Source organism: Crocuta crocuta, unplaced genomic scaffold (genome assembly GCF_008692635.1).
Source record: "Crocuta crocuta isolate KB4526 unplaced genomic scaffold, BGI_CrCroc_1.0 scaffold132, whole genome shotgun sequence".
NCBI classification, from domain to species: domain Eukaryota; kingdom Metazoa; phylum Chordata; class Mammalia; order Carnivora; family Hyaenidae; genus Crocuta; species Crocuta crocuta.
This window is the reverse complement of record NW_027528611.1, coordinates 4,061,846-4,072,028: the sequence shown is the minus strand read 5'-3', so window position 1 is coordinate 4,072,028 and position 10,183 is coordinate 4,061,846. Positions and strand designations below refer to the sequence as shown.

At 49.2% G+C, this 10,183-nt stretch overlaps 1 protein-coding gene across 1 annotated transcript; it reads right to left on the bottom strand.

Annotated features, from left to right (window-relative positions):
• Positions 1-1,574: 1,574 nt before the first annotated feature.
• Positions 1,575-8,467, bottom strand: RPS10 (ribosomal protein S10). The gene is made up of 6 exons (XM_077754745.1): positions 8,364-8,467; positions 7,501-7,650; positions 7,096-7,267; positions 4,760-4,837; positions 2,426-2,481; positions 1,575-1,662 (listed from the first exon to the last, which is right to left on the bottom strand). The coding sequence occupies exons 2-6, from the start codon at positions 7,648-7,650 to the stop codon at positions 1,621-1,623; spliced, it is 498 nt and encodes a 165-aa protein (XP_077610871.1). The 5' UTR covers positions 8,364-8,467; the 3' UTR covers positions 1,575-1,620.
• Positions 8,468-10,183: the final 1,716 nt, after the last annotated feature.

Here is a 10,183-nt window from a genome sequence, read left to right as displayed (position 1 = left end):
GGCCAGAAAATCACTAAGGCCATAGAGGAAGGCCATCTGCTTGCTGGCTGGCTTGGGTGGGAAACAGAAAGGCCGGGAGCTACTAACATTTCACAGTGGAATCCAGGTTAAACAATCACAAGGCGTGTGAACACGGGCAAACCACTTGACATCACTTGAGCCAGCAGAAAAATTGGATAAAAAGCAATCTTTGGCAAGGCAGCCAAGGCCGCGCTGAAACAGCTTCCCCAAACACCACCTCTTTCCGCCAAAGCAAGCTTCTATTTATTGGTGGCTCAGAATACAAAGCTCATCTCCCAAAACTAAATATTAAGTGCACGGTGGGAGTTGCTATGGGCTGCCACCTTGTGGTTCAAATTAAAACTGCTTAGCAACACTGAAATAGGTGGCTACCAGCACAAAACCACTCGAAGATTTTAAACATTTTTGGTCTTTTTAAAAAAGTTTAGAGAATCCCAAGCAGGCTCTGCACCACCAGCACAGAGCCTGACACGGGGCTCAAACCTACCAACTGTGGGATCGTGACCTGAGCCAAAATCAAGAGTTGGACGCTTAACTGACTGAGCCACCCAGGAACCCCCACCCCTTCAGGATTTTAAGAATCTCATTTGGCTGATTGTCCAAATCTACATGCTTGGCCCGTGGCATCCCATACATGACTTCCAAGTCCCCATGCCCCCTTAAGGTCCACTATTAGTTACCAGTTTTGCCGACTGAAAAACCTTACCTTGGAGGGCGTGTCCAGAGTTGCTAGTTGGCCCAGAGCTGCTGCCTCAAAGACTTGGACGCGGCGAAGTCTGCAATCGTCAGTCGTGGTTCCATCTGCAAGCCAAAGCCGGCACCTCACCCAGCACACCTGTCTGCAGGGTTGTGACCTTGAACTCTCACTGGCTGCACCTTCACGGGCCCTTCCCGACACCAAGCCAGCCGTTATCGCAGGACCAGACGTGGTCCCTCAAAGCCCTCTGGTACCTTTGCCAAGAAGGCACTTGGCCCCATTGAGGAACATCACTGCTCTTATCCACTTACTCATGTCATATGCAGGGTCACCCCTTTCAAAAGCTCCAGGAAGTTTAAGGAAGACTGGAGTGTTTCCTCCATTTGAAAGAGCCCTGGGATAGCAAGAACCTCAGTGCGGTTACTCGTATTACATAAAGACAAAACCCCCCAGGGTCTTCACACGGCTGGCCATCTTCAGAGGACTATGCAACTCCTGATGTGCATACACCCTGAGCCTCAAGGCCAAGATTCGTTTATTCCAGGGCTAACAAAACAGCAACCTTCTTGCCACGCAGAGTGGCACCTGCATGGCCCACCTAGTGAAGACGCCAACTTTTCAACTACTACCCCCCCACCCCAAACGGTAACCATGCTGGATGGGACTCAAGAGGGGAGCATGCACTGAACAGAAGGCCCATGTCCCAGCCAAGCACCACAGCTCTAAGAGCGACACATGATGCCACTCCGGATAAGGACAACTCCTTAAACCAATCCAGTCTTGCCCAGTTTACATTTCGATCCTTAGATCATTCCTGGTCAGGCCACATAATGCAAACCAAACAGGACACACAAGATTGTTTTCTGGCTACAGGTTTATTCAACACAAAAGGATCTCCAACTTTACTGAGGTGGCTGACCACGTCCACGACCAAATCCTCCTCTCTGCAAGAGAAAACACAGGACATCAGCATTAGCAGTACGCCAGACAGGCCTCATTATCAAATGTAAGGGCTCCAGAGTTCAGGCCCTAAGTCCCAGCCCTGCTCTTTACTGGCTACCAGGCCGCTTCCTAGGCCTGTTTCCACATCTGTAAAATGGGAATACGGACAAGCACTCAAGAGTGCGTTCCCGTATCACACACACAGTAGCAACCCCCACACAGGACAGCGTTGCCCTAACAGTGATATGGCAGCACCTGCGCTGAGCACTTTGTCTAGATTAATCTCACAAGTACGTGACACAGCTAAAACCATCATCTCTACCTTAAGGATGAGTAAACTGAGGCATGGAGGGGATGCGCCCAATGTCACACCATCTAAAGGAAGATGAAGGACCGGATTCCACACCATTTTTGTCCCAGAGCTCACTCAATCTCCAGTTTGTAGTTCTTAGCCTTAAGTTTTAGTTCATGAAACTACTTAAGGGAGTTAGAATTATGATGCTCATCGATGAAGAAACTGCTATGCCACATGTAGTATTGACTGGTGGGGGGGGGTCTCGTTTCAGTACTTTACAGATTTATGGAAGTTTGTATGCTGTATCTTAATGTAAAAACTTGGTTCATATATTTTTGGGAGGGGGTGGGGGGTACACTGCAACAAGGGTTGGACCCACGACACTATGCCATATCCCCAGAACGTGCAGCCCCGCAGGGCAGAGGCCGGAATAATGACTGCCTATGGAGAGCAAACGGGCGGATACTCACAAACTGGAATTCAGTTGCTGACCCAGCCCCAGCCTCAGCTTTCTTGTCCGCACCAGCTGGAAAAAGAAACAACAACTTAGAATTGTCAGGATGTGAGCTACTACAGACTGAGGGAAGACCAGTCTTCCGGCCTAATCCCGCAGGTAAAGCCATGCCAGCAAATGTACACCATGAAGAACACGTAAAGTACACCCAATGGTGGGAAACACTTCTGCCCCCCCTTCTGTGGCAGCCTTCCTGAAGTCATCCTTCAAAACTCACAGCCCCAACTATCACCTCCTCCAGGAAGGCTGCCCAGACCACAAAGTCTGAATTATGTGCCCTTCATATAGGCCCAAGAAGACCCCCCCACTTACGTGCTTCAGATCAGCACCTAGTTTACACAGGGAGCTCAATACAGAACGAACAGATACACTGAACATAAAAAGGCTCACAGAAAGAAAAAGTAACTTCATTACGAGTATGGTAAAGAACACAGAAAAATCCAGTGCCGCCCTGTCCTGTATGGTAGCCACTGGTCCAAGCTGAAATGTGTGCAAAACACATCAGACTTCAAGGCTTTAAGAGGGTGCAGGGGCACCTGGGTGGCTCAGTTGGCTAAACGTCTGACTTTAGCTCAGATCATGATCTCACTGTTTGTTGAGTTCGAGCCCCACTTCGGGCACTGTGCTGACAGCACAGAGCCTGCAGGCTGCTTCAGGTTCTGTCTCCTTCTCTCTAAGCCCCCCACCCCTTCAAAAATAAACATAAAAGTTTCTTTTTTTAGGTGCAAAACATTAATGTTTATGCAGATTACATGTTAAAATAACATTTTTCTTGAAGTTTATTTTAGTTTGAGAGCAAGAGAGAATCCCAAGCAGGTGCCATGCTGTTAGCACTGAGCCCAATGCAGGCCTCAATCTCATGAACCATGAGATCATTACCTGAGCCGAAACCAAGAGTCGGACGCTTAACTGAGCCACCCAGGCGCCCCTAAAACATTTTTAAATACACTGGATTTGGGGCACGTGGCTGGCTCAATGAGGAGAGCACGCAACTCAATCTCAGGGCTGTAGGTTCGAACCCCACATTGGCCATAGAGATTATTTAAAAAATAAATAAAATCTTGCTCTTCTCCCCTCACTCCCCTGCCCCCTTGACAAGCAAGCTACCATGTCCCCAACACTGTACCTTTGTTCATGCTGCTCTCACCTGAAATGCTCATTCCCACTCAACTTGGGGCTCAGACCCAGCCTCACACCCTCTGGAGAACTACTCCCTGATTCCCCATGTGATGTGACTTCTAATAAGAGCAACCATTAACTTTCTCTGAACTGGGGGCTGGAGAAATTCTTTCTTACTATCCAGTAACATATTCAGGTCACGTGCTCATGTCTATTTCACATCTGAAGAATCAGGAACCATGACAAGAGGCAGGTACAGTGGAAGAAGTTAATGAAAACTCCCCTTTTTCCCTTGCTTTCATATTAGAATTAACTCTTCTCAACAAAGATACTGACTCTTTAAAGCCCAAAGCCCCACTGTGGCCCCCACAGCTATGAGACCTGCATCTTCGTCTGACTCTCCTGCTGTCTCCTGTGGTTTAGACAAGCCAGTTGGCCTTCATGTTCACCACCCAGAGAGCTACTGGCTGACTTCCACCTTCTTCAGATGGCTGCTTCAATCTCGCTTCTGTGACTTTCCCTGAAACCCTGTTGAAAGAAAACTGCACCATCTACCCCCCCCTGCTTTTCCCCCGGTGGCACCCACACCAGGGCAGGTCATATGTCCATTTTTGCTTACCAGCTTCCTACTACTAAAATGCAATTTCAACGAGAAGGACCCTTTATCTGTTACATACACTACTGTTGTCTCCAGCTTCTAGAACACACACGTCACAGACAGTATATATATTGGTTGAACAAATAGACAGCCATTATTCCAAGTCAATGCAAGTGCGTATTATTTAAAAACAAGGTTTAGAGCTATTTCTGCATTAAGAAAAAAACAAACACAACTCGATTTGGCCCCGCCTGCATGGCGCTTCCAACACAGGAGCACAACCGCAGACTAACGTGCTTGCTTTCTTGGAAGTTTTCCGTTTTGCTCTAGTTAAGGTCTTCAACTAAAGTCCTCTCTGTGTCCCCAGTGAAGAGGGCTTTTCTCCTAATCCCATCCATCAAATCCCTGCACAAGGCAAGCAACATAAAGGACTCTAGATAAAGGTGACCCAAAGACTGAAACCAAGCGCCTTTCCCAGTCACCTTGGCATTTTCACAGGATGAGCCCCAGCCAAGGTGACTGTGAACCCAGAGATCCCACCCCCACCCCCGATCCAGATGATGCATTACTCACGGGGCACAGCGCTTCGTCTGTAGGTGTCTCTGTCAGCTTCCCCTCGCGTGAGCCTGGCAGGTCGCTCTCCCTCCAGACCTATACAAATTAAACCACACGGTGAGCGCAGGGCAATGTGGGAGCTCTGCTCTCTCCAGGCCAAGGAACGTGAAATTGCTCTCCTGTTCTCACTGGCAACGACTTAGTTACGATAAGTAAAAGGGCACAGAACTCTTTGCAGAACTATGGGCCAGAAGTTCTGTCATCACGGACACTGGCTCCTCAAATGTGACGGAGAACAATCACAATTAAAATGCCGCCCATCTGCAGAAGTATTGCTTTCTTCTATCACATTTCTCAACAGCTACACGTTTTCCAATTACTTGGCAAATTAAGCAATCTGACCAATCCTACAAGTATCTGAATGACTAAAATTTTATTTTTTTTAACGTCTTGGGTTTTTTTCTTTAAACGTTAATTTATTTTCGAGAGACAGAGCATGAGTAAGGGAGGGGCAGAGAGAGAGGGAGACACAGAATTTGAAGCAGGCTCCAGGCTGAGCTGCCAGCACAGAACTTGATGAGGGGCTCAGGCCCACAAACTATAAGATCATGACCTGAGCTGAAGTCAGACGCTTAACTGACTGAGCCACCCAGGCGTCCCTGAATGGCCAAAATTTTGAACTTGACCCATCTCTGAGGTGGGAAAATCTCCTGTGCAAATGGGAAAGGAGGTGCTCAAGGCCCCACCTCCAACAGTCAGCATATAGAGGCCACCAAGAACCCTTCTGTCCTCAGGCTTTTCCACATCCCTCACTAGGCTGTGGGATATATATTAAGGCAGATTTACTTATTTCAGAGCTTCTTTATTTTGAGAGAGATTGGGGGGATGGGGGGGAATCCCAAGCAGGCTCTGTACCAACAGCCCTGAGCTGGATGCAGGGCATGAACTCATAAACTGCAAGATCATGACCTGAGCCACCCAGATGCCCCCAGGCATTTAAAAGGTACTTTTAAAACATCCTCCAAGGGGCGCCTGGGTGGCTTAGTCGGTTAAGCGTCCGACTTTCGCTTAGGTCATGATCTCGCGGTTCGTGGGCTCAAGACCCGCGTTGGGCTCTGTGTTGACTGCCAGCTCAGAACCTGGAGCCTGTTTCAGTCTGTGACTCCCTCTCTCTCTGACCCTCCCTTGCTCTCGCTGTCTTTCTCTCTCCTAGAAATAAACATAACAAAAAAAAAATCCTCCAAAACATTGGAAGTTAATCTCATAGTCTCTCTACCCAGTTACTCCAGAACTTTACTTAGAATCCATACAATTAGAATATAGACTATAATTTATCTTGAACATGTCTGAACTGCAGAGGTCTACTCCAATACAATTTTCGTAAAGAAGAACATAATACAGAGACACCCCTAACCTCCATATTGTTCCAAGGGTCAACTGTATTTTTTTTTTTAAGTACAAGAAATAAGACTGAATCCGTAGCAAGTGGTTAAAATGCATGCCAGGCCTCATTTTATGCCCTCTAAGTCAGAATCTGTGGGGCACAGACTGGTTTTTTTCCTGGGGTTTCCAACACGCAGTAGAGAACCTTTGCACCTGAGCACCAGGATCCCCTAGGGAGCAGTCACAAAATCTACGGATTCCTGAAGGCTACGTCCCTCACCAGAGGAACCAGGACACGCCGTTGATGATCTGGTTTTGGGACTCTGCACCTTGTTACCCAAGCCCACAAACTGCTCCTTCTACACAGTTCCCACAACAAGTTCTTCCACAACCCTAGGAAATAAAACCGTCACCTTGACAAAACGCGACAGGGATCCCCAGCCACAAGGTAAGTCACCAGCCCTCTCACAGTACATCCTTCCTTTTTCACGCAATGATTATGCATTCAACTTTTGATTATTTTTAATCAAATAAATGAAAGCCCGACGCAGGGCTCACACTTGGGAACGGTGAGACAAGTCAGAAGCTAACCGACTGAGCCACCCAGGCGCCCCTTGATTATTTTTGCTCCCGCTGCCAAGGACCTCTATAAAACTCTCCATTTCTTTCACACGTGGTAAACAGCTTTGTTCGGGACTTCTTGGAGACATGTATGACCTCGGTCCTGGAAAAGCTATTCCGTGCTCTACCACAGGTGCCTGGCCACAGACTAGTGTTTAATGCCACCCCCGGGGGCCGGCCCAAAGACCTGGCATGATTGCGGTTCCATTACAAGTCCCACACCAGAGGACAAAGGATCCAAGACTCGGCCCCAAGTGCAGCGGACACCAACGGTGTATCCGAAGAGCCCTCCTGTCCTTTCACATCTACCCTCCCCCAAGCAAGAGCGAGCCCTCACATGGGCAACACACCTTTGGGTCGCGGCCTGCCTGTCTCCGGACGGCTGCGGCGCAGGGTGGCGGGCACGATCTCAGGGGGCAGGTGCAGGTAATCTCGGAGATACTGGATGCCCTCGTTGGTCAGGTACCAATAGAAGTGTCTCCAGGCAAACTGTTCCTTGACGTAGCCTCGTGATTTGAGAGACTGTAAAGCAGAAAGCGGCGGTCACGACATGGCGAGAGCCCTGAATCTAGAAACTCGGTGCAAACAGAAGCTAGATCACGCAGACGAGCCTTCACGATGGATCTATACCTCAGGGCCCTTCGAGGCAGCAAGCAGCTCTGGCACGGCTGTCCTGGCCTCTCCTGGGAATCTGACTCCAACATTTAGTGGAACATCCCTCCATCTGCACCCCACTCCAGCAGCCCCCAGGCTACCTGCATGGCTTTCATGACGTGCAGATTGGGCACATTCTTGTCGGCCAGCTCGGGGTGTTTCGGCATGTGGACGTCCTTCTTGGCCACCATCACCCCCTCCTTGAAAAGGAGTTCATAAATGGCAATTCGGTTCTTCTTGGGCATCAACATCTGGAGGGAAGTGAACCATCAAGAGTCTTTCTGAGCAAAAGAGGCGGAGTCCAGCAACCAAGTTCATGACCCCAAAATTACCGTCCAAAATGGGTTGAGATCTCAAACCACGCGGCTGAAAACATGCAGGAAAGAGAACTTCAAACCCTCAAAACTGAAAACCCGCCAGCTGCCCTCCTCCACCTGCCAAAAACACTCGAGGAAAAAGTGGCTGTTTGACGTTTGAGCAAAANGTCTCAGAGCCTCTGGGGGGGTGGGAGATTGGGGCACTGTACCTAGCGTGGAACGGCGAGGCATGCTTTCAGGGCCGCAGGACGCCAAATCGAAGGGCCAAGGCCTTCGCACCCTCACCTCCTATCACTCTTCCACCGAACTAGAGCTGCAGCGCCAGGCAAGCAGGCAGCCCCAAGGGATTCCGGATCGAAACAAAAGCGGGCAAGCGGGGCACAGAGTCCTCGAACTGGCCAGAAAAGTCGCCGCGACACAAGGGCTTCCATCCTCCCCTCCTCGGCCTCCGCAAACAGGATACCAATCTTCTATCAGCGCCCCACTACCCGCCGAAAGGCGCCCCCGGCCCCTCTCACTACTCAGAAATAAGCGCGCGGGGAGCGGGAGAGAAGTCCCTCCGCCCCGACTCGGGGGAGGAGCGGCGACTACGACAACTGGATGGCCAGGATGGAGACCGATGGAACCCACAACACGGAGAAGCTCACCTCGGCGGCTGCTACGTCCGGTCCCGGGGCTGGAAAGGAAGGGGCATGCGCGGCGAGCCGTCTCTTCCGGGCTGGCGTGCTCCGCCCTCTGCGAGGACCCGCGGGCTGCCTGGGGTGGCCTCGGCGGTGCCTGAGGGAACTGGTGTTTCTGTGTCGCTGGGTCGCTGGAAACCCGACCGCCCAGGGGACACACGCGAGTGGGAGCTGCCGCTGGAGCTTTGAGCCTGCGTCTTCTATCGGAAAATGACCCCTTTTATGCTTGCGCAGACCCTTCAGAAACACGACAATTCTTATTGTTAATATGCCACCGATAATTACTTCTTTTATTTTTTTTTTTAACGTTTATTTATTTTTGAGACAGACAGAGCATGAGCTGGGGAGGGACAGAGAGAGAGAGAGAGAGAGAGAGAGAGAGTCGGAAGCAGAGAGAGAGAGAGAGAGAGTCGGAAGCAGGCTCCAGGCTGTCAGCACAGAGCCCGATGCGGGGCTCGAACCCACGAACCATGAGATCATGACCTGAGCCGAAGTCGGACACAACTGACTGAGCCACCCAGGCGCCCCGATAATTTAACTTCTTATTTTGGAAGTTCTACGTGTTCTTTGAGCAAGGAACGAACATACAAGAAAAACATTAACGTTAATAGAAGAATACAAACAGAATCCCATAGGCTAAAGATAATGACTATTGATATTTTGGTGCATGTGCTTCCATAGTTAAACGCACCCAAGCAAATATATATCCATGTATTTAACAAAAATGAGATGTCTTGTATGTGCATTATGTAAGATGTGATGGTGACCTCTGTTTTTCTGCTTACCATCACATCATCAATCTCTTCATGTTAAAAGCTACAGTTGTGATGAGGGGAGTCCGCTGGAGGAGTGTTTAATCAACAGTCTATGACTGGATATGGGTTTTTTGGTTTGGTTTGGTTTGTTTGTTTTTTTGAGAGAGAGGGTGCAAGGGAGCAAGGAGCGGAGAGAGACAGAGAGGTGGGGCTCACCCGGGGCTTGTGTTTTACTCGAAGCTAAGTGGGAAGCCTGCTCACCCGAAGTGGGGCTCAAGCTCACCTAATATGGGCCTCAAACTCATGAACTGTGAGATCATGACCTGAGCCGAAGTCAGATGCTTAACAACTGAGCCACCCAGGTGTCCAGGGATTTTTTTTCCTTTAAAATTATCTATTTATTTTTTTAATTTTTTTAAATGTTTTATTTATTTCTGAGAGAGAGAGAGGCAGCGTGAGCAGGGAAGGGTCAGAGAGAGAGGGAGACACAGAATCGGAAGCAGGCTCCAAGCTCTGAGCTAGCTGTCAGCACAGAGCCCGATGCGGGGTTCGAACCCACGAATCGCGGGATCATGACCTGAGCCGAAGTCGGACGCCCAACCGACTGAGCCACCCAGGTGCCCTAAATTTATCTATTTATTTTGAGATAGAAAAGAACAATTTGGGGAGTGGCAGAGAAAGTGGGAGACAGAAGATCCAAAGCAGGCTCTGTGCTAACGGCTGAGAGCCCAACGCAGGGCTTGAACTCATGAGCCGCAAGATCATGACCTTAGCTGATGTTAGCCGCTTACCGACTGAACCACCCAGGTACCCCTGGATATGTATTTTTAAAATCTTTCACTCTTATAAGTAATAACACCACACACATATTTGCACCATTGTCCAGTGTTTTCGTTAGGATAAATTCCTGGAAGTGTAATTGTTGAGAAATAAAGCACACATTTTTTTAATTTTAATTTTTTGATGTTTGCTTATTTTTGAGGAAGAAAGATAGAGTGTGAGTGGGGGAAGAGCAGAGAGAGACAGAGACAG

Coding starts and splice junctions, on each gene's coding strand:
- RPS10 (XM_077754745.1), bottom strand. CDS start 7,650: ATGTTGATGCCCAAGAAGAACCGAATTGCCATTTATGAACTCCTTTTC. Junction 7,268..7,500: donor ACGTCATGAAAGCCATGCAG/GTAGCCTGGGGG, acceptor TCTGCTTTACAG/TCTCTCAAATCACGAGGCTA. Junction 1,663..2,425: donor CAGCAACTGAATTCCAGTTT/GTGAGTATCCGC, acceptor TTTCTCTTGCAG/AGAGGAGGATTTGGTCGTGG.